Source organism: Camellia sinensis, chromosome 9, assembly GCF_055761805.1.
Source record: "Camellia sinensis isolate YWXY chromosome 9, ASM5576180v1, whole genome shotgun sequence".
Lineage (NCBI taxonomy): Eukaryota > Viridiplantae > Streptophyta > Magnoliopsida > Ericales > Theaceae > Camellia > Camellia sinensis.
This window is the reverse complement of record NC_138969.1, coordinates 170,036,933-170,061,348: the sequence shown is the minus strand read 5'-3', so window position 1 is coordinate 170,061,348 and position 24,416 is coordinate 170,036,933. Positions and strand designations below refer to the sequence as shown.

Below are 24,416 nucleotides of genomic sequence, written 5' to 3'. Positions count from 1 at the left end.
TGATATAACCTTTCTAGTTCTTATGGTGAGTTTGAAAGATTATTCATATATATATACATAGAGAGAGAGAGAGAGAGAGAGAGAGGTGGTGGAGTTCGAGGAAGGAGGGAGGGGCATGCATGCCAAGTTGCCAACCCAAGTCCATGCATTGATTCCTACAACTGTCTTTTTATTTTTTAATTTATTTTTATATTTTCTGTATTTTGTTAGTTTCATGGAAAGTTGTCAAAAAGCTTTAAGGAGACCAAACAAAGAAGAGAAAAGTGAGGAAGACGGGTCTATGACGCAATTGTTGGTGAAGAGTAAGTTAACTTCTCACCAAGATTTTGAAAAGTGATTGCAGTCACTGTAATAATTGCGGTGATGCGGTAGCGGTTATAAGATGTAAAGGTTGTAGCGTAATTGTTGCTGTAATCGGAATCATGATTTTTTTTTTGGCACAATTTGAAGAAAACTTACTGATGCATATATTTTTTTTTATCAAAATTACATTTATTGGGGTTTAAAATAATTTTGATTAATTTTTGTTAATTTTTAAGTATGATCCAGCATATTTCACATTTTCAAATCACTATAAAAATGAGTTTTTTACATTTTATTTCAATAGTTAATGATTTTAAAAATAATTAATTTTATATGTTTACAAATTATTTTTTACCAATACCTGAACAAACTGAATAAAAAATATTCACAATTATTAAATGAAAGGAATATAAAATAAAATTTGTGCCATAAATTAAAAAAAAATTATAAAGAAAAAAAATTCATATAAGATTTTTTCTTTGGATTTGGATCATTTGAATATTTGTTTCTTTTTTTGTAAGCTTTTGTTATGTTTTGTTTTTTTTTTTTTTGTTCTTTTTTTTTTTAAAAAAAGAAAGTTATTCAGAATATTATAAAAGGATGTAACGGTGTCTAACGGACCCGTCACAGTACCGCTACGGCCATTTCGTAACACCAAAATGGCTGTTACACATGTGAATTTTCGTCACACCGGTATAGTAGCCGTAACGGGTGGTTGTAACCACCGCAACCGTTACGTAACGATTACGGCCGCTTTTTAAAACCTTACTTGTGAGGGAAGATCAATGAAAGTTTGCTTATGGAGCCGTCGTTTGGCATCTGAATCTTGGGCTAAAATAACTACAAAATAATATAATAGTCTAAAAAGTCAATAAGACAAAATGTCACATCCAAACCATAATCATTTTGTTTTTTTCTCTCACAAAAGTAAAAAAAAACCAAAAAACTCATCCCAAACAATACCTTCTAGCCTAGACTGAAATAGTTAAAAAGCCAAAAAGCCAAAAAACTAAAAAAATCAACCCACATCCCAAACAAACCCGGAGAGGGTCAATTGTGCTTGCTTTTCTCGCTTAATTTTTAGGGTGGAAAAATTATTATTTGTAGATATTTTTAAAAAAATATATTCGTGAATTAGGAATTAGGAGTATATTCTTGAATGGATATGAGTAGTACCGAAAGAAGATAAGTTGAGAGATAATAGATTGAGATGGTTTGGTCATATACAACGGAGATTAACAGAGACAGTAATGAAGAAATGTGATATATTGATAGTAGATAGAAGTGTTAGGAGAATGGACAGACTTAGATTGACATGGGCAAATATAGTAAGTACAGATATAAATCTCCTTTATTTGACTAACCAAATGACCATTGATAGAGTTGACTGGAGAAGAATGATTTATGTAGCCAACCTTATTTGATGAGACTTAAAGGCTTGATTTGGTTAGATATTTCAAAAGAAACGACTATTTCTTTTTAGGGTTGAATATTTTCATTTGGTGATATAACTGGAGAGGTGTTGTTGGACTTAATAAGTCCATTTTGGGATTTATTTTGCAATTCGAATCGTTTTTTATAATACGTTGAGAAGAGCATTTATACAAAAAAATCAAATTGATCAAATGTCAGTAATCAGATGATCGAATTATATTTATCTTAAAAAAACAAAATAAATAGTCTACATTCAAAATCATATTTGTCGTTCAATTTTATAAGACAAATATGTAATATGGACATATAACTATTGATATCCAATTAACTTAATTTTTTTTATATATTATATTCTCAATAAATTTTACAAAATAAATGATTTAAATCACTGATGTGAGTCTCAAAATGAGCCTACCAAACTCAAATAAGCTATATAGAAGCCACTCCTAAGTATGCCATTATTGTTAAGGGGGTCATATATATGCATATATATATATATATATATTAAGGGTTGCTACTGTAGACACTCCTAAAAACAAAACATATGTCTCAGTATAATATTTTTGGTGACTAAACTTTTAAAAGTTTTCAAATAAAATATCATTTTAACTTTCAGTGAATAAATGTTTTAGTCGTGGATAAGTTTTGCTGCAATAGTTTTACATGAGGGACAAAGCATTTAGTTGCCAACGAATTTTACGACTAAATAATATAGTCACAAAAAACCTGAGGATGTTAGTTGCCAATGAATTTTACGACTAAACATTATAGTCGCCAGTGAATTTTAGGGACCAAATTGTTTTGGTTATGCAAAGATGACATGTTTTGTCGTGACTGAATCTTTTTGTTGCAAAAAATTTCAATTGTTTTGAACTACTAAATATTTAGTAGCGAAAAAAAATTATTTTTCATTTTATTTTTGTTTGGCTATTAACTCATTAGTTGTTAACAAGTTTATGTTTATTTTGACTATCAACTATTTAGTCGCCTAAAATCTCACTTTTTGTTTTTTGACTACTAAATGTTTATTCGCCAATTTTTAAAATTATCGAAATGGAACTTAGGCATTATATGTCAGGACAACATTCTCATGTCTCAAAGAAAAGAGGGATAGAGAAGAACAGGAGTTGCTCAATGGCGATGAAGAATGATATCGAGAGGGAGCAAGGGGTGGATCCCAGTAGTGAATCATAGGAAAAGGAGAGAAGCGTGGAGAAAGGAGGCAAGTAAAGGATTATTCTCTGTCTTCGTGGATAATATACCGTACAAGATGGATCCTAAAGCTTTGTTTCAACTATTCACAAAGTTTGGAATAATGAGGGATGTTTTTATCCCACAGAAGAGAAGGAAGGCCACAAACACTAGATTTGGCTTTGTTAGATTCGATTGCTCAGTGGCGGCAAACATCACTGTTCAGAAAGCCAACGGATTGTGGGTAGAGGATAGAGAGCTCAAAGTCAATATGGCAGAGTATGGCAGAATTGAAGCTAGATCAGTTAAAAGAAACCAGTCTGGAGGGAATATTGGTAGAAATGAAGATAGGGGAAGGTTTGATCGAGCTCATCATGGTTTACAGAGATCCTTTGTGGATGTGGTCAAAGACGGAATAAATACACCAATGGGCAAAGTAGCTTCTACCATTAAGGTAAATGAAGAAGTGCATGGTTGGTTGTATGATAGCATGATGTTGAAATTCAAGACAGAGTACTCTTTGTAATGTATTCAGATGGTGCTTAAAGAGAACGGAATGGGACATGTTCTGGCTAGAAATGGGGGTGGCAAGAATGTGGTATTGACTTTCTTGTCAAAAGATGATATGTTGGCTAACCTATTGTTGATTAAAGAATGGTTCAAGAACTGGTGTGAGTCTATTAAAATCTGGGAATCAGAAGCTAATGCAGAGCAAGAAAGGTGTCTGTGGCTCAGATGTTATGGTGTCCCCCTGAGTATGTGGAATAGAAGCACCTTTAGCAAGATCGGCAGCATGTGGGGCAGTGTTCTAAGTTTGGATGGGAATATCAGTCAACCACAGTCTTTCAGCCATGGCAGAGTTAGAATTGCAATAGGTTGTATGGAGTTTATCAATTAGACTATTAATCTGGAATGTAAAGGAAGAATCCATCCAGTTTTGGTTTGTGAAGAACAACCACATAATTCTTTTGACAGTGGAAGCATATTATCCAGCGAGTTGGTGGAAGACCGCAACTCTAATGAGGTTGATAGGCATGATTCAGTAGGGGTGGGTCATGACGATAAGTCTGCTGATAATCTGGTTGTGGAGGATGAAGATGACGAAGCTGAGTTGGCAACCAATCTGGTTGACACCATAGTTGAAGAGACTGCAATTGGCGTGGGGAATAACTTGGTGGTTGAGGAGCGTATGGAGTTGGCGGTGGCAGAGAGTAGCCTCGAGGCTAATGATGACAATCTAAGGACTGAGGAGCAGCTATTTACACTTGGCTTTCTCAAGTGTTTAAATGGGTCTAATGTTCATAGGCCTGGTATTAGCCTAGAAGTAAATTTGGGCCATCTCTATGGTCCAGTGGAGTATTATATATATGATATTGTAGTGAGGGGTCCAAATACACAACCTAATGTTATAACTAATTCTATTTGGGCCTCCAAAAGACCCAGGATGCCTACGGTGCAGACAAGCCCACCTGGAGTTATAAACAGCAGAACTAATGATCAGAAGTTAAAAAGGAAAGGTAAAAGAAAAGTAAGATTTGATGGAGCATCAAAATCAGCTAATGAGGTCAGTGGATATGCATACCTTGCTCGAATGTATGGTTATAATGGTGCATCATCAAGCAAGTCCTCCCCTAAATGTGCTGTTTTTAGGGCCGCTGTTGCAACTTTGTCACTATCTGCTTCTAATGAGAGTCACTCTGGCATTAGAAGCCACATTCTTAGTGAGGCACAAGCAAACATACAGTTGGGGAAAATTTGGGCATTAATTACAAAGGCAAGGAGACTGAAGTTTTGGAAAAGATGGTGGACCTAGAAGATGTTGACAGAGCAAGGAGGAAGGCAAAGAGGAAAGAATAGGAGCATTGAGTCTCTCTACGGGGTCTTTTTGGTGTTAAAATTGTTTTTTAATGAAGTTGATGTCTTGGAATGTTAGAGGATTAGGGAAGCTAGAAAAGAGATGAAGGATTAGGATGCTCATCTATGAAAGAAAGGTTGATATTGTGCTTCTTCAGGAGACAAAGCAAGCTTCTATTACTGAGAATGTTGTAAGAGCTTTGTGGGGAAAGAGAAACATGGAGTTTATGGCTGTGGGCTCTGAAGGGACTACTGGGGGTCTTCTTTGTATATGGGACCCAGATTTCTTTCAGTTGGAGGATTGTTATAGTAATAGAAGATTTGTTATCTTATCAGGTACTTTGTTAAATACTTTTGAGTGTACTATTGTGAATGTGTATGCCCCTAATGAGGTGGGAAGTAGATGTAAATTTTGGGACTCCTTACTCAAGCTAAAATCTAAATTCCCAAAACCATGGTGTTTGGGGGGTGATCTTAATGAGATTAGGAATATTGGTGAAAGGGTGGGCTGTTCCAGAAGAGATAAGGGAATGAGGGATCTAAATTCTTTCATTGAGAGTTGTGAGTTGCATGATCTACCTTTGCTAGGCAGGAAGTTCACATGGTGCAATGCTCAAGATGGGGAGAAATGTAGTAGGATCAATAGAATTTTGCTTAATCCAGAATGGCTGCTGAAGTATAATTTCAAAGATTGGGGTCTTCCTAGGCTTTTTTCTGATCATTGCCCTATTTTGTTAATGGATGACGTGAGGGATTGGGGGCTTAAGCCTTTTAGGTTCATTAATGCTTGGACTAGTCATCCAAGTTTTCCCTCTTTAGTGGCTAAGGTTTGGCATGAATCTAGCATTATTGGGAGGGCTGGGTATGTCTTGCTTCAGAAACTAAAAATTCTAAAGGTGGAGCTGAAAAAATGAAATTTTGAAGTTTTTGGAAACCGTGTTACAAAACTCAAGAAGGCAGAGGAGGAGTTGACTGAGCTGGAGATTGTGGCTGAAAATAGATCTTTGGTAGAAGCTGAGAGGTTCAGAAGAAGAGAAGTGAGAGGTGAAGTTTGGAAACTTAATCGAATGGTGGAATGGCTATGGCAACAAAAATCTGGACCATTAATGGGGAGCCAAATAAGGTAAGGTACGAGGTGGTACAACATTTTAAGAGGCAGTACACTAAAAGTTGGGAAACAAGACCAGATTTGGGAGGTTCCTTTAAATCAGTTTTAGAAAGTTCTTCGTACCATGCTCTGGAAGCTGTTTTTTCTGTAGATGAAGTTAAGGCAGCTGTTATGGAGTGTAGTGGTGATAAGGCTCCAGGCCCTGATGGGTTTAATTTGCTATTTTTTCAGAAATTTTGGAAGATAATTCATCCTGAGGTTATGCATTTCTTGCAGGATTTTCATGCTTATAGCAAGCTTTCCTATGGTTTTAACAGCTCATTTATCACTCTAATACCTAAGTCTGATAACCCCATTGGGCTGTCAGATTAAAGGCCTATTAGTTTGGTGGGTAGTATGTACAAGATTCTTTCTAAGGTCCTGGCTAATAGACTTAAGAGAGTTCTTCCTACTGTTATTGGTGAAACACAACCTACTTTCTTGGGAGGGCGAAGTCTATTGGATGGTGTTTTTATTGCTAATGAAATGGTTGGTGGATGGAAAAAAATCCAAAAGAAGATGTGTTATTATTTGAGAAAGCTTATGATTCAGTTAATTGGGCATTTTTATTCTCAATGTTATCTAACTTTGGTTTTGGGTCAAAGTGGGTATCATGGATGAAGGAGTGTATATCTACAGTAAGGTTGTCTGTTTTAGTGAATGGCTCTCAAACTGAGGAATTTTCACCACAGAGAGGTCTCAGACAAGGTGATTCTTTGTCTCATTTCTTATTCAACATAGTGGCTGAAGGTCTGAATATTTTAATGAATAGAGCTAATGAAAAAGGCATTCTCAAAGGGGTAAAAGTTGGTGTAAATGAGGTAGTGATATCTCATCTTCAATTCGCTGATGATTCCATATTATTTTGTGAAGTAGACATGGATCAAATTGTACTCATAAAAAGGATCTTAAGATGTTTTGAAATCCTGTCTGGCATGAGAATTAATTTTCACAAGAGTGTTGTGTGTGGAGTTGGAGTGAATGAGGATACTTTGGCCTCTTTCGCAGATATTCTGAATTGCAAGGTCCATGGCCCGCCACTTAAATTTTTAAGGCTGCCATTAGGTGCTAATCCAGGTAGGAAGTCTACTTGGAAGCCAGTTTTGGATAAAGTAAGATCTAGGCTATCTGGGTGGAGGCGATGGCTCCTTTTCTTTGCAGGTAGATTAACTTTGATTAAGTCCGTTTTATCTAGCATTCCTATTTATTATCTATCTTTGTTTAAAATGCCTCTTGGAGTGATTAGAGAGATTGAAAGGTTGGAAGCTTCTGTTCTCTAGGGAGGGAATGGTTTAAAGAGGAAGGTTCATTTGGTGAAGTGGGCTGAAGTATCAAAAAATAGGAATCAAGGCGGGTTGGGGATTAGGAGAATCGAGGATGTCAATAACAGTTTGATTCTTAAATGGTGGTGGAAATTTGGAAGTGAAGTAAATGCCCTTTGGAGAAGATTGTTGTGCAGCAAGTATATGATTGAGGAGGCTAATTGGGTGCCACCAGTGCACTCATCATCTATCCACTTTAGAATCTGGAGTGATGTCCTTGCAACTGCTAGTCGTAATCTGCCGTTAATGGAGTTCTTTTTGGGGAAGTATTAGATAAAGGTTGGTAATGGGTGCAGAATCAAATTTTGGTACGAAAAGTGGGTCGGTGATAGGTGTCTTAAAGATAAGTTCCCTAGACTTTTTAGTCTGTCAAATGATAAGGAAGGTACACTATCTTATTATTCAGCAAGAAAATCCAGTGCGGAGGAGTGGAACTTATATTTCCGAAGGGATTTATATGATTGGGAGAAGGAGGAGGTTGTTAGTATGGTTGCAATTTTAAGGGAGGCTCCTTCTCTGAGGGTTAATGTAGAAGACTATCCTATTTGGAATGGTTCTCTTGGTGGTAGTTTCAAGGTTTCTGATCTTTATCGATTCTGTGATGCTAGTATGGGCCCTCAACTCAAAATTTGTAAGTTTGTGTGGAACAATGGTATTCCCCCCAAAGTCTAATTTTTCGGGTGGTTGGCCTGGAGGAATAGAGTTAAAGCAGGGGACTTCTTACAACATATCGGTGTCCTTAATAGTAATGCATCTGTCTTATGTGCCTCTTGCAAAAATGAAAATGAATCTACTTCTCATGTTCTATTACACTGTCCATTTTCTTAGCAAGTTTGGTCTGACCTAATGCTATGGTAGGGGTGTGTTTGGGTGGTGCCAAGGACTATTGATTGCCTATTTCATTGGTGGATAGGTTGAGATTATAAGAAACTGGCTAGGAGATTGTGGAGAGCCTTACCTTCTATTGCTCTATGGTCCATTTGGAAGTTAAGAAATGATTGTATGTTTAATAGAGTGCAGCCATGTGGGTCTAAGTTATGTGAGACCATTAAGATCAAATTTGCTATGTGGGTTAAAGCTTCCTCTAAGGGATTCATGTACTCTACCATGGAATTAATTAACAATCTGGATCAGATTAAGCAATGCAGCTGAGGGATCCAGTTTTGGTTGCAGGTTACTGGTCTGTGTTCTGATATGCACTGCTGATATATACTTTGATGAAGCTTTTGGTGTTGGGCTTAGAGGCTTGGTTGGGTTTGCTGACGTATGAGACTGCTATGGTTTGGGTAGATAACTTGAGGTGTCCTTAGACTTAAGTGGTTTGGGTAGAGGGGCAAGCATTGGGATATGTTGCTGGAATCTGGTCTGCAGTTGTGGTGATCTGTTTGCTAATGTGTATGCTGCTAATATGTGGATGGCTATTGTGTTTTGCAGATGGTGGAGTTGTTTGGCCTACATGTGGTATGTGCTTTGTTGTGGCTGTATAGTCTGAGGCTGGGGAGTGGTAATGCTAATGCCCTTTTTGGTATGCATTTGAGACCTTGAGTCAGGTGTTGCTATACTTTTGAGATGTATGGGTTGGATGGCTGCTATGATCTGCAGGTGGATGGCTGTTGTCTTCTGGTGTCTGAATGGCTTATGGTGGCTGCTGTGTTCTGTCTGAATGGCTGGTGGCTGCTGTGTTCGGTCAACATACTTGTTTAGCAAGGGAGTGGTAATACTTATGCTGCTAACAACTTAGGATTGTGATGCTGGTGTTTGAATGACACCTCCTGGTTGTTGCTGTGAGGAGTGGAGTTCTTTAGGTAAAGTTTTGTTTCACATATGAAGTGAAGAATGATTTGTTTTGCATCACATATGCTGTGAGGAATGGAGTGACCCTTGGCGGCTGCAGTTGGTAACTTATGTCCTGTTTTGGTCCAGTTTTTGCATTAGCCAGACTGACATCTCCCAGCTACTGCTGTGAGGTATGGAGTGAATCTAGGTGTAGTTTTGTACCACTTTTGGGGTAACACTAGGTGAAGTTTTGCTCTAGCCTGAATGGTGTCAGCTGTGATCTGTTTTGTTTTAGGAGTGGTGTGGTGGTTTCCTGTTGTTCTTTTCCTTTCTCTCTTTTTGACTCTTTGGATTGGTTCCTCACCAATCTTAGGTTAAGTGCTAGCAAATGATTGTGCTTCTTTATCGGTACTAACCTAGTTGTGATTGGTAAGGTTAGTTATGATGTTTTTTGCACTTCCCTTCTTTATTGATGTAAGTTTTCGCATGTTTCTTGCTTTCTTCATCAATAAAGTTTATTTTCACTGATCAAAAAAATGTTTATTCGCCAAAAACCTTCAGTTTCATTCTGGCTAGTGTCTAAAAACCTTGATTTCCTTTATGACTATCAATTAGTTAGTCGCCAACAACTTCACTTCTTTTTGGATACTAAACGTTTAGTCACCAAAAACATTATTTAGTATTTTTTTAAAACTTGTGTTTATTCTGGGCAACATGTACGCTATATATAAACAAAACAATACATATATCCATTATATTGTCTGCCATTCCACAACTTGTATCCATTTAACTTTCAACTATAAAAAAATATTAACTTTTAATGTCAAATTCCATATAAACCAAGTGTAATCTAACCTAAAATAATAATTTCATACAAAACAAAGAATCATACAAAAATGATGTCATCTGTACACAAAAAAGAACATGCCAAATGGCCGTTTGGTGTGGTACAGATTATCATATAGCAATCTGTACCATGTCAAAAGGTAATCTATACCATACCAATAGTAATTTGTTCTATGCCAAAAGTAATATATACGATGCCAATGGTAGTTTGTATGAATAATAGTAATCCACATAAAAACAAAGGATGACAAAATAGCAAATTGTACAAAAATAATCTTCTCTGTAGACGAAAAAAGGAATATTCACAATTCTACACCAAAAACCATCTGTAAAAATAATTGCACTCATTAGTATTGATTTAATAACATTGGCAATTCAAATTATAAAAGAAAACAATATAAAACTCGAATGCATATAATCTTTTCAAAATTGTATAATTATAGTTCTAATTACATGTTGCATGTTCAGAGAAGTTCCCCCCCCCCCCTCCGAAAACGTAAATCTTCAATTAAGTTTAAAGTTTTTTCAATTCTAACTCCGAAACTACATGTTCAATGTTTAATAAATACCACTCCATGTCATAAATTTTCTCATCAAAATAGCTCGTAACATTTTCACCACACCGCTTTATACATAATTATATTGATTCATAACTTTTACGATAGTGATGTGTGTACCATAAATTTGCACATTCTTAACTTTACTATGCGTAGTTGCATAAATAATACTAAAAATTGGCATAATATTAAGGGAGTGTTTTGGATGGGCTAAAATACATGCTAAAATAGTTAGTAAAATAAAATATTCCATCACATCATTCTCTTTACTTTTTTATACTGTTAGGTCCCTTGATTGTCAAATCCGGGTACAAAACTTTGTGTTGAACAAGCTGTAATTTTCCTGTGTTTTTGTTCTTCCCGCTCGAGCGAGACCATTGGCGCTCGAGTGGATATTGTAGTCTCTCAGTATTTTGTCAGGTCTGTAAAAATACTGGAAGGTATGATTTCGTGCTCGAGCGGGTCATCAAGCGCTCGAGCGGAACTCTGTTTTGTCGCACGCAGATTTTGCTGAAGCCGCTCGAGTGGGATGTTGGCCGCTCGAGCGGAGATCGCGGACTCAGGTTGCCTATTTATACTTATTTAGGCTGTTTTTTAGGATTACTTTTCCTAGATCTTATTTAAGAGTCCTAGGGTTTTGTTTGAAGTTTTGTTCTGAGGTTTTTTGTGAGTTTTCCTTGATGTTTTGAGAAGAGTTCTTCAATCATGATCTAAGATATATACATCAAGTAGTTGGTTACTTTAAATTCAAGAGAGAGATCTCTTCGGTGGATTCCGAAGATTCAAGCGTAGAGTTTCAAAAGGCGTTTGATTCTGTACGTAGTCGTTAATTCGACAAGTGAAGTTGTGGATTCAACTTCAGGATTGATCAGTTCCGAGATGAAGGCGTGGTGAAAGTGTTGCAGAAGATTCGAAGACAAATTGACTGAGTTAGGTAATTTGTGTATTATCTTTGTAATCTTTCTTTCTTCAGTAGTGAATTGATTAGTGGCGTTTCGCCCGTGGTTTTTTATTACAATTGAAGGTTCTTCAATTGTGATTTTTTTCACGTAAAAATTGTTTGTGTCGATTTATTGTTTATTCTGAAAAACAAACAATCTAAATCACTTTTGTAAGTGTCAGTTGATTTAGATTGTGTGTTTTGGATAATTGGGATTTGGAATATTATAATCTTGATCTAATCACGAATCACTTAGATTTTCATATACGTTTTTCGTAAAAAATTAAATAGCCAACTAAAATAGCCTATTTTCAAACGAGACCTTATTAAAATGAATTGCTTTTAAAAGTGTATTATAAATTTTTTCATATATATATATATATATGGTGTAAGAAAATCTTTTCGGAAAATCAATTTAATACAAATAAATAATAAAATAAAATATAAGAAATTTCTTACAAAAATTTTGTAAAACTTAGTACAAATTATGACCGAGGTTAGTGTTTGAACACTATGCCTTTAAGATAGAAATTATGATGGGAGAGTTGTCTTACTTTTTGGGTCTTCAAATTAAACAGTCTCCTTCAGTTATGTTTGTGTCTCAGTCTAAGTATGCGAAAAATCTTGTGTCCAAGTTTGGTCTTGAGTCTGCCAAACATGCTCGCACTCCCATGAGCACCAGTCTTCACCTTTCCAAAGATTCTTCTGGTACTGATGTTGATCCTACCCTTTATAGGAGTATGATAGGGAGTCTTCTTTACCTCACAGCCAGTCGTCCTGATATTGCTTTCAGTGTAGGTGTTTGTGCCCGTTACCAAGCCAGTCCTAAAGAGTCTCATCTTCTTGCAGTCAAACGCATCATTAAATATGTTAATGGGACCTTGGGGTATGGGGTTTGGTTTTCTACTGATTCTATAGCTGAAATTACTGATTTTTCTGATGCCGATTGGGCAGGGTGTGCTGATGATAGGAAAAGTACATCCGGGGGGTGTTTTTACCTTGGGAATAATCTGGTTTCCTGGCATAGTAAAAAGAAAAATTCCATCTCTCTTTCGACTGCAGAGGCTGAGTACATTGCTGCAGGGAGTTGTTGTGCACAAATGCTGTGGATGAAGCAAATGCTTCATGATTATGGGATAGAACAGAACACTCTCACTCTTTTCTGTGATAACACAAGTGCCATAAACATTTCAAAAAATCCTGTCCAATACTCTCGCACCAAACACATTGACATTCGTCATCATTTTATTCAAGAGTTAGTGGAAGAGGGCCTTGTTGTTCTTGAGCATATTCCCACTGAGCATCAAAAAGCTGATATTTTTACAAAACCCCTTGATCTTCTTCGGTTTGAGTTCCTTAGAAAGACTTTGGGTGTCATGCTCGATCACTAGAGAGTTACTTGTTTCTTGAGTAGGTGTAAGTGTTTTGCCTTATGTATGCTTGGATGTCATAATCTCATTGTCATTGATATTTGTTTTTCTTGCATCCAACTTTTTATGTACAATACTCATGCTGCTTACAAGATCTCATTGTTCATTGGTCATAGCTCATTTTGAATGCCCATGCTCATTAACCTCATGATCTCATTCTGTACACATCCTTGAGATTAATTGTTGCAGGGGTTTCCGCACAAGTGATCAAAGTTCTCTATGGACCACTAACAGTGTTTCTTGTACTTTTACAGTGGAATTGACCGATACTAGTATATCATGGGTGATGTTGAGTCTCTTAACCATCTACCATCTGTTTTCACTTCCACGGTTTCTCCCTCAGTTCCTTGAAGTCCGGGCATTAGGAAAAGGCTACATCAGAGGCACCAACCAGGCCATCCTTTATGATTTCATTCTTCTCTGGTTTGGTTTCTATACTCTTGAGAGTGAATGCCACCAGTGAGTGCCCACAAGAAAGAAAAAGTTCAATAAAAAAAAAATGGACTCATTGATTGAGGGGGAGCCTCCGCATTTACTCAACAAAAACCCCGTGATTCCTAGTGGTTTGACTTTTCTTTGTATTGTTGAGTTACTCTTGGTAGAGGTCCAGCCATCCGATCACTACGAGGATTAACTCTAGCTCAGTGAGCTCTCATGGATTGCACACACACACTTTTTTTTGTGAGCTCTCATGTTGGATTTTGAGTTGTACATTCTCATGTAGGTTATGATCATTGATTATATTTTATCTGCTTTGCTCATGATTTCCAGTGTCATTTTTTTTAAAAAAAAAAAAAATTGCAAGTTTACGGAATTCATGAATTGCGGATTATTTCATCTTCGTCGTCCATTTTGGCTAAATGTGATCATCTACTTTTGTTCCAGGTCTCTCTTCTAGATATTGAATTTCTTGTTTTATTTAAAAAAAAAATAAAAAATAAAAAATAAGAAAAAAATAAAAATAAAATGTTTTTTTTTCCACGCTCGAGCGGATTTTCCTACGCTCGAGCGTGTTTTTGCGCCTTGCAGTAGTTTGCTCTTTACTTTACAGTTCTGAGAGGTATTTTTGCGCTCGAGCGTCCTTATTCGAGCTCGAGCGGGTGTCACCTTGCCTTGACTCACGCTCGAGCGTTCATACATACGCTCGAGCGGACCTATTTTGTATAAAACTCCCTCCCTCGACTCTTCAGGTCATTTTTTTCCCTCTTCTTTAGTTTCTCCGCCCTAGGGTTTGGCCAGTGGGCTCTGTGTGCTTGATTTCACCTTCCTTCTTCCTCTTCCTCTTCCTTGCCGATTTCCTCTTTGGTAAGTGTTTTCCTCTCTTTTTTTCTGTTTTTTTTTTTTTGTAATTTCGACACATTTGGGGGTTGTATTTTGGGTTTTTGGGTTTTTTGGGTTTTTTTTTCCCTTTCTCTCACACACTTTCACTGAGTCGTATTGTCTTTCTCATGATGCTTTTCATGTTTGTGTTTATGGAGTTTGTGTTGTCCATTTGACCTAGAGTTGTGTCTACCACATGCTTGAGGTATTTTTGTTTGTGCTACAATTTTGAGCAGTTATTTTGACCACAAGATGGAGTAGTGTTGCAATAGGAGTTCTCTTGGTTTTTATATCATTGATTGGCATCACTAGGTCATTGATATTCTGCCATTGCCATTATGCACATTTTTGCATTCTGCATTTCATTGATATTTGTCCTCCATGTTTATGAAGTGATATCATTGATATTTGTCCTCCATGCTTATACATTATGCGTTTAATGTTACTAATGTTCTCTGTATTGTGCCTGTTTTGCTCTTCGGGTTTGGTTTCTTTTTGGCTTTGTTGGGTTTTCGGGTTTTAGTCATCTCTCATCTCATCATGTCCAGCCTAACACTTTCGAGTCCATCCCCATCCGTCCATTGTTTGACCCTCTAGGTGGTAATTTGGTGTTTTCTTTTTTTAGGCGTCAAAATCTCGACTGGGTCTAAGAATTTTACTGCAATATTGAGCAAATTAGTGACTTTGAGCCTTCATTCACTACTTGGGTTCGGTCCAAATCCATTTCTGTCACACCTGCTCTCATTCGCCATCTTCTTAAGATTGATCAAGTGTACCCTCAACACTATCCTTTTTCCTGTCCCAGGCCGTCCTACCTGTGATTTCAATAATGTGACTGAGGTGTTATGTGGTACTTCCTGTCCTTGGCCTACGAGTGCATTGATTAAACAGTTTGAACTTCTTCCGGAGTTTAGACTGCTTAATCTAATTGTCTGTGCAAACATCCTTGTGACCACTCACTCCTCCGAAATTAATCAAGACCAAGGTTTTGTTTTGTTTTGTATCGCCCGTCACATGTCTATTGATCTAGCTACCTTGATTATTAAGAAAATGATAGGTGTTTCTGGGAATAAACAGTTAGGACTTCCTTATGAGTGTGTGATCAACCGTCTTTTGTCTGAACTTGGGGTTCGAGTGTTAGAGGATGATGAGTTTGCCTTCCCCTCCCGACCATTCACAAAGAAAACTGTTTCTCAGAGTCGGGCTCATGTTAAGGGGGAGTCTTCTCGGGCCGGTACTTCTGCAGGTACCACTGCTGGCCTAGCTGAGGAGGCTGAGTTTGACGCTGCAGCAGCAGGGGGTGAGGAGGATGTTATTCCCCCTGTTCCACCTCGAGCTTTTCATGATTAGCTTCAGCATTTTGAGGAGGCTATGACCCGGCAGTTGGACCTTCTGGATACCCGCTTTGATGCGTTTGATGGTCGCCTTGGTCAGTTGGAGCAGACTGCCGTCCACACTACTTCTCAGCTGGCCCACATCATTTCCTTACTTCAGCTTCAGCAGCCACCACCTCCCCCTGGTGCATGATTCATTGATTCCTTGATTCCCGGTCAAAAAGGGGGAGATCGGTGATATAGTGGTAATCTTGGTGGATCTTAGTGGTATACATTTTTTTGTGGTGATCTTGGTGGTATACATTTTTTTGATATTTTGTTTCTATAGATATTTTGTTCATGTTTGGATATGTTGGATACTTTGTTGATATTCAGATAGGTTGGTTATTGTAGTTGGTGGATGTTGTATCATGGTTCTCATTTTATATATGTTTTGGTATATTCTTATACAGTTCCACAAGTTTTGTTTTTCTGGTATGTTGCTAGCTATTTCACAGGTGAATGTTGGATGAAGTTGGATGGATGGATTGATTGATCACAGGGCAAGATTGTTTGATAATAGAGTTGTTTAGAGTCTTTTCTCTTTATTATTAATCTTGTCTAGTGCGTGTGTTTAAGGACATTTGTTTAGAAAGGTTTTGTCTGGGAATTGACAAAGGGGGAGATTGTTAGGTCCCTTGATTGTCAAATCTGGGTACAAAACTTTGTGTTGAACAAGTTGTAATTTTCCTATGCTTTTGTTCTCCCCGCTCGAGCGGGACCATTGGCGCTCGAGCAGATATTGTAGTCTCTCAGTATTTTGTCAGGTCTATAAAAATACTGGAAGGTATGATTTCGCGCTCGAGCGGGTCATCAAGCGCTCGAGCGGAACTCTGTTTTGTCGCACGCAGATTTTGCTGAAGCCGCTCGAGGGGGATGTTGGCCGCTCGAGCGGAGATCGCGGACTCAGGTTGCCTATTTATACTTGTTTAGGCTGTTTTTTAGGATTACTTTTCCTAGATCTTATTTAAGAGTCCTAGGGTTTTGTTTGAAGTTTTGTTCTGAGGTTTTTTTGTGAGTTTTCCTTGATGTTTTGAGAAGAGTTCTTCAATCATGATCTAAGATACATACATCAAGGAGTTGGTTACTTTAAATTCAAGAGAGAGATCTCTTCGGTGGATTCCGAAGATTCAAGCGTAGAGTTTCAAAAGGCGTTTGATTCTATACGTAGTCGTTAATTCGACAAGTGAAGTTGTGGATTCGACTTCAGGATTGATCAGTTCCGAGATAAATGCGTGGTTGTAGACACCCCATTTTTGACCGACCTTAAGACTAAGACGTCACCGATTAAGCGCTTGGTGATGTTGCATATTGTGCTCGTTCTGAAGTTTCAGAGTCTTAGCTGCGAGCCTTGCCTCCGGACTTCCGGACTCTTTTGTGCTTTGCCTCGATTTTTGAACCAGGCCCTATTTTCTCTGTTTTCTCTTCCCGGAGGGAGGGAGAGGTCTCGTAGATCATCTCTCAGTGGCCGTAGGCTACGTTTCGTGGTCGTAGGACATTTTTCCCGTTTGGAGCCTGGTTTCCGGTTTTTCGGAGCCGACGGCCGTGTGCCTCGGTTCGGGACCGCTTAACCACCTCCGTTTGCTCCGATTTTTGGCACATACCTTATTTCCTCCCTTTTGAGGGACACTGTGGTCCGAGAGACCGACTTCGTGGTCGAACACCACTTCCGGTGCCTAATAGTCAATTTTCGGGGCCCCGGACTGCGCGTTTTGGCCCCCGAGACTTGCTTGCAAGCATTGTTGGGCTCCGACCCAAACTAGAGGTAGTCATATTTTGAGGTCCTTTTCATGTTTGATTAAGGACCTTTTACTATTTGAGATCTCCTCCTATCACTTGCTTCTTTAACGCTCTTTTAGGCCTATTTTTTCACGGTATTTTAGGCTTACTTGTGAGCTGTTTCGGACTTGGTCGTAAACTAAAAAGTGTCTTATTTTGAGCCCCTCTTCAACTTTGTTGAAGGACTCTCGGCCATTTGGGTCCAGCAGCTACCACTTGCCTTTATATCTCACTTTTTGGCCTTTTTGGGGGGAAATTTGAATTTCAATTTCCCCCCCATTTTTCCCCCTCTTTTCCACCCTCTTGTGTCTATATAACAGTCCCCCCCCCCCCCCCGGCTGTGTTTTGCAGAGATAGATTTTTGTATAAGCCTCTCACATTAAATTTCTCTCTCTCTCTACTCTAAACCTCAAAACCCCTTAAGTTCTTAACCATTTTTACACACCATCACCTAGCACCACACCACCACTTCCATTTCCAGAAGCTTGGAGGTCTTCTCAGAGGCTAGGAGGTAGCAAATTTGGTCCAAGAATTTGCTAAAGATTGGTCTACAAGGGTGAGTAACCATTTCCCTCTTTCTAGCTCATTTTTTGCAACATTTCTTAGCCTCTCTTTCTTGTATATCTAAGCTCCGGCCATAATTGAAAGTAGTGTTTTTTTTAGCTCTATTTCATGTTTCATTAAGGGACTTTTGTCATTTGAGGTCCCCATCTTGCACTTGCTTTATTATCCCTCTTGTATGCCTATTTCTTGCGTAGTATTTTAGGCTTGTATACAATCTGTTTTGAAGCATGTCATGAACTGTAAGTAGACTTATTTTGAGCCCTTCTTAAACATTGTTGAAGGGCTCATCACTGTTTAGATACCCCATGTGCTACTTGCTTTGAAATCCATGTTTTTGCCCCATTTTGCATGATTTTTTTAGCCTATTTTTCTTCTGTGTTTTGGACCTTGGTCCAAACTAAAATTGGCTATATTTTGACCCCCTTGTCATGTTTTATTAAGAGTCTTTTCGTGTTTGAGGCATGCTTTGTATACTTTGTGTTATAACCTCTTTTGGGCCCTACCTTGCATGGCATTTTGAGTATGTTTGTATGCTGTTTTGGGGGCTTCCATAAACTGTAAGTAGTCATATTTTTGGTCCCTCTTCAGTGTTGTAGAAGGGTCTTTCTCTGTTTGGGCTTTGCATCTACCACTTGCTTCATTGCCTCCCTTGCGGAGCCACTTTTGTATGCTAATTTAGCCCAACTTGTGTTCACTATTTGGCCATGCTTTAAACTGTAAAAATGCTTTTCTAGGGGCTTCCTTGCATCTGTCTTTTCATCTCATGTTCAAATTATGTTTGTATTGTATAGTTATAAGCCATTTCATGCACCAAAATCCATGTTTCGGGGCTCGTTCCATGCATCGGGTTTCATTTCACCGGGTTTCGGGGCTGTTTTGCATCTCATTTTACCTCTGATTTTTGCATTATAGTGTGCCATATTCCATGTTTTTTCCATGTCTTGTTAGAGTGGCATTCCGTGCCGTAAGTTCGGTCCTCGGTTTGCGTGCGCGCGTGCACTCATCTCGAGTTGTTTCTTTTTCATCCAATGGCCTCCTATGTGAGTGTGGCTGAGGTCCACTCATGTTGGTGTAAGCCCATATTGCATTGTGTATGTCATTTCACTCCATAGCATTGCGTATGCTAGGCCGTATATTAGCGCATTGTGTATGCCATGTTTCCTCGTGCATCGTGTATGCCATTTCATAGCCTTTCGCATGTTAGGTTGTATCTTAGTTGCATTTCATGCATATCATGCATATTGCATCGTGTTCGGGATAGGAGTTAGCCCAGGCACGGGAAACGAGGTACGTTCCGTACTCCGAGTGACGGAATGTGTCCCAATTCCCCAGTCACCGACACTCCGGATTATCCATGATGGAGTTAGGTTTTGTTGTATTTTCATATGCATTCATTTCATATTGAGTTGTGCAATTCGACTCCTCGGCCATCATGCATCGATATGCGTGATTGGTGGCACGAGGATCGAGACATGGATACATTTGTGAAAATACATTGCCATGCCCCTTTCCTGCTCTCTGTTGCAGCAAAATGAAGAATCAGCAACTTTTCGGAGCTTGGCACGCATTTCAAGAATAGGTGCAAACAGAGGCGAATTGGGGCATCATCATGGATTTCCGCACAAAGGCAACCCGAACATGCCTCATTCATCACCCGGAGCGGAATCAAGGCAGTCCCTGGCTTGCATGCCTGTTTTTTATAGCTTTCTTAGTTAATTTGTTAATTAATGAGGAATTTGTTTATATTCAGACTGTATTATTTGGACTGTACTATTTATTCAGACCCTCTGTGTGAGGGCATAATTGTAATAAGTGTGGGTGAGTGTGATGTATGTCTTCCAACCCCACATCTTTCTTCACTTTTATTTACCTGCTTATGATGGTTAGATTAGGCCATATTTCAATTAGCATACAGTATGATAGCATGTTTGCATTCATTCATTTGTCTTGCATGCACCGGGCTCGGCGCATCATACTAACTGCATCTGTATTTCAATTCCAAGTTGAATACATGTTAGCTGTAGCATTCCATAGGCCATGTTTAGAATAGCCGAGCCTACTATAGTTGCATCTGTGCATGTGTTGCATTAGGCAATCCTGTGTATCTAGGATCATACATGGATTTCTAATGAGTTTCTGTTTTGGCTTGGAGTACTCGGTGAGTTTTTATGCTTTAGCATCCTTGCATGCGTGTGAGTGACTGCCATGAATAACATGCTTACCATGAGGCTATTTGCTTATGTGATATAACTGCTTGAATGCCTGTGGGTGGAGGTTGGGTTATTTGGATTGGAACAATTTATCAACTGTTTGTTTTAAGCCCACTAGACAGTGGCAAAACCATCTTTTCTAAGCCCACCTGAGGGTGGTAAAATCTGCATCTTTAAGCCTACTTGCGAGTAGCAAACCATCTTTCAAAAACAAATATGAAATGTTTTGTTCCAATTCAGGCGATCCAGTCTATACTTGTATGCTGTGCGCATCACATAGTAAATCTAGGCAAATAACCGGGATAAGAACACACAATGTTTTCAAAGCTAGATATCATGGTTAGTAGAGGCCGATCTTTGATCGGGCGAGCGGGGGTGCTCACGAAGTGACCTTCCCCAATCGTACCCAAGTTCCCGAGCCGAGGCAACTTTGGTGATGACGGACACGTGGCCTTAGGAAACGAGTCAGGGTTTCCTAAATTTCCCCAAAATAAAATATTTAGGTGGCGACTCTGTATCTGGCAAAGCAGTCCATGTTTGGCACTTCTTTCAAAATCTGTTTTCTCAAAACGATTTGCCGGATTTGGACTCTTTGGTTCAGACTTAGAACCGTGACAAATTTAAGAGTCCTGAGCTGTAGTGACCCCAAATGAACGGAACGGGAGCTCACCCTCCCGGGGCGTTCGGGGACGTCTACAGCGGTGAAAGAGTTGCAGAAGATTCGAAGGCAAATTGACTGAGTTGGGTAATTTGTGTATTATCTTTTAATCTTTCTTTCTTCAGTAGTGGGTTGATTAGTGGCGTTTCGCCCGTGGTTTTTGATTACAATTGAAGGTTCTTCAATTGTGATTTTTTCCACGTAAAAATCGTTTGTGTCGATTTATTGTTTATTCTGAAAAACAAACAATCTAAATCACTTTCGTTAATGTTAGTTGATTTAGATTGTGTGTTTTGGATAATTGGGATTTGGAATATTATAATCTTGATCTAATCACGAATCACTTAGATTTTCATATACGTTTTTCGTAAAAAATTAAATAGCCAACTAAAATAGCCTATTTTCAAACGAGACCTTATTAAAATGAATTGCTTTTAAAAGTGTATTATAAATTTTTTCATATATATATATATATATATGGTGTAAGAAAATCTTTTCGGAAAATCAATTTAATACAAATAAATAATAAAATAAAATATAAGAAATTTCTTACAAAAATTCTGTAAAACTTAGTACAAATTATGACCGAGGACAGTGTTTGAACACTATGCCTTTAAGATAGAAATTTGCCCTCGTCTCTGGTGCTTGCAATTGATAAACGTCTTGTTTCAAGTATACAACAATCACCACACACAAAAATCACACAACTTCCTTTGTGTACAACGAGCCAATTTATGCCATGCACTCTCTTATATATTTGATTAGACATAATGTATGTATCTTAAAACTCCTTAACAAATGAATACCATGTGGATGGTATTTATAGAAATATTTGTGACCATTCAAAAGGGTCATGACTCTAGGGTCACTCCCTTTCATATGAAGAGATATCTTAAAAGATGGCACCATTTCATTTAAATGAAATTTATTTCCATTCACTTTTAAATTTTTCCAACATATGGTGCTTATTCATGACACCTATTAATTATTTTCATGATCTCATATGAAATGGAGTCACTGCGCCAAGACCAACCCTTCTCTACCAATTGATTATTTTAAATATATATAGTAAGACTATAAATTCAGATTTTTTATTTTTTTTTTTAAATTCAGAATCTTGTGCAGAATTATTAATTAATAATTTAAAATTATTTTATACATGAATCTACACAATATCAATTCAATCTTTCTCGCACAATTACAATTTAAATAATTTTCTAGTATATTTTTTCTGGGTAATATAGACTTACTCTTTAATCTATATATATGATGACGTGGTCACGAATAGGTGGGACCCATATTGTGTAGGTCTTACATCCATGTGAGACATTTGATAAAACTTTTGGTAGAATATTTGGGGTCTCTAACATTACTCATTTGTTAAACAGAAATGGATAATTAAAGTCTTATTTGGCAAAAGTCAAAAAGTTAATATAAATTGTCACATCATATTATTTATTTTTCTGTATATTTTTTTATAAAAAAATAAAAAATTATTAAAATAACTTATTTGTAAATGAGGCCTAAGATTAGGAAAAAGCAAAGGATTAGTGTGACCAGACAAAAAAAAAGTGATTTCATACGCAGCACGATAATTTCATACACAATCCCTGAAGTTGCCTGGAAGAAGATTCTTACAAAATTGAAATGTGAATCCATTTTTATATAGGAAAATTGCTCTCATTCCCCATTCTTCATGGGTACCATCCTCTCTATTTTTTAATAGGTATAAATTTTTCCCAATCCATTTTAATTCCTATTTTTATTTTTTATATTTAATGTTAACAACCACTTTTTTTTTTTTTTTTTTTTTTTTTTTTTTTTTTTTTTTAAGGTTCACAACAAAAACTAAATATACCTTCAATCTTTTTTCTTTCTTTTTTAATATATTTAATGTTAACAAATTTTTTTTTTTTTTTTAAGGTTCACAACAAAAGTTAAATATACCTTCAATCTTTTTTTTTTCTTTTTTAATATATTTAATGTTAACAATTATTTTTTTTTTATTTTTTTAATTTTTTTTTTTAAGGTTCACAACAAAAATTAAATATACCTTCAATCTTTTTTCTTTCTTTTTTTAATATATTTAATGTTAACATTTTTTTTTTTTAAGGTTCACAACAAAAGTTAAATATACCTTCAATATTTTTTTTTCTTTTTTAATATATTTAATGTTAACATTTTTTTTTTTTTTTTTAAGGTTCACAACAAAAACTATATACCTTCAATCTTTTTTCTTTCTTTTTTTAATATATTTAATGTTAACAATTTTTTATTTTATTTTATTTTATTTTTTTAAGGTTCACAACAAAAGTTAAATATACCTTCAATCTTTTTTCTTTCTTTTTTAATATATTTAATGTTAACAACCTTCTTTTTTTTCTTTTTTTTTTTATAAAGGTTTTAGCTAAATATACCTTCAATCTTTTTTCTTTCTTTTTTAATATATTTAATGTTAACAACTTATTTTTTTATTTATTTTTTATTTTTTTAAGGTTCACAACAAAAGCCAAATATACATTCAATCTTATTTTATTTTATTTGGTTCAACAACAAAATCAAATACACATTAATTAATTAATTAAAAAGTTTGTTTTATAATAATCAAATATATAATTTTGAGACAATCAAAAAGTTTGTTTGAAGAAAGTATTATAAGACTCATATTAAATTCCATCAGGGCATAAACAAGGAATTGTTTGTTGATCTCTTAGCCACGGACATTTTAGACATTAAACCATCTTTCTCTTAGCAAATTTGAACCATTCATTTTAATTTATCCAAAATCTAATTATACCTTTAACAAATCTGAACCACACATTTTAAGATATCTATGCATTACCACACCCAATCCATCCTCCATCTCCTTCCTTTAGTCCTCCACGAATTTTGTTGTTTGTTACTTTTAAAAAACAAAAAATATTTTTTCAATTAAATTTTTACTAATTTCACAACACCATCACCACTATTCTCACTTTCACTGTCACACTACCATCACCATAGCCACTACCATCATCACTGTTGCCATCACCCCACCACTATGTAACAATCTCTACTTTCACCTTCGTTCCATCACCACCACCACCAAATATAAAAAAATATATTTTTAATTTTTTTTATAAAAAAATTTTTTCATTAAAAATATTTTCTATCTAAATAAATGAAGCATAACATTGGAAAACAAGCTGATTTCAGTTAAATCTGTTCATAACTAAGAAAAATTCTTTTAATTTAAAAAAAATTATTTAGTAAGACTTTGTATCCCCTTTTTGTTTTTCTAGCAAATAAATCTTTGTACCCATCATTTCTAACCAATCACGACTCATGCTTGTTTTGATTCTCTACAATTTTCTTATTTTCAAATACATTCATATATATATATATATATATGTTGTATAAATTGTGTGATAATATAAAACAAATAGATTCATACTCGTTAATTGAAATTTCAGAACAAGCAAACCATTCTGAAAATTACAATACACAACAAAATAAAATAACATAGAAAAGCAAACCGAAACCTACACTAGACAGTGTCCTTAATTTTTTTAAATAAATTAAAAAGAATTTAGATATGCATAAAATTTGACAAGAATAATGTGACAATGTTAATTAATGTGTATTTGATTTTATTGTTGAGCCAAATAAAATAAAATAAGATTGAATGTATATTTAGCTTTGGTTGTGAATAATAAAAAAAAAGAAAAAGAAA

The 24,416-nt window shown here is 36.5% G+C and overlaps 1 protein-coding gene across 1 annotated transcript; it reads left to right on the top strand.

Annotated features, from left to right (window-relative positions):
• The first annotated feature begins 4,898 nt into the window (after positions 1-4,898).
• LOC114266117 (uncharacterized) lies at positions 4,899-5,696 on the top strand. The gene has a single exon (XM_082889550.1). The coding sequence runs from the start codon at positions 4,899-4,901 to the stop codon at positions 5,694-5,696; it is 798 nt and encodes a 265-aa protein (XP_082745676.1).
• Positions 5,697-24,416: the final 18,720 nt, after the last annotated feature.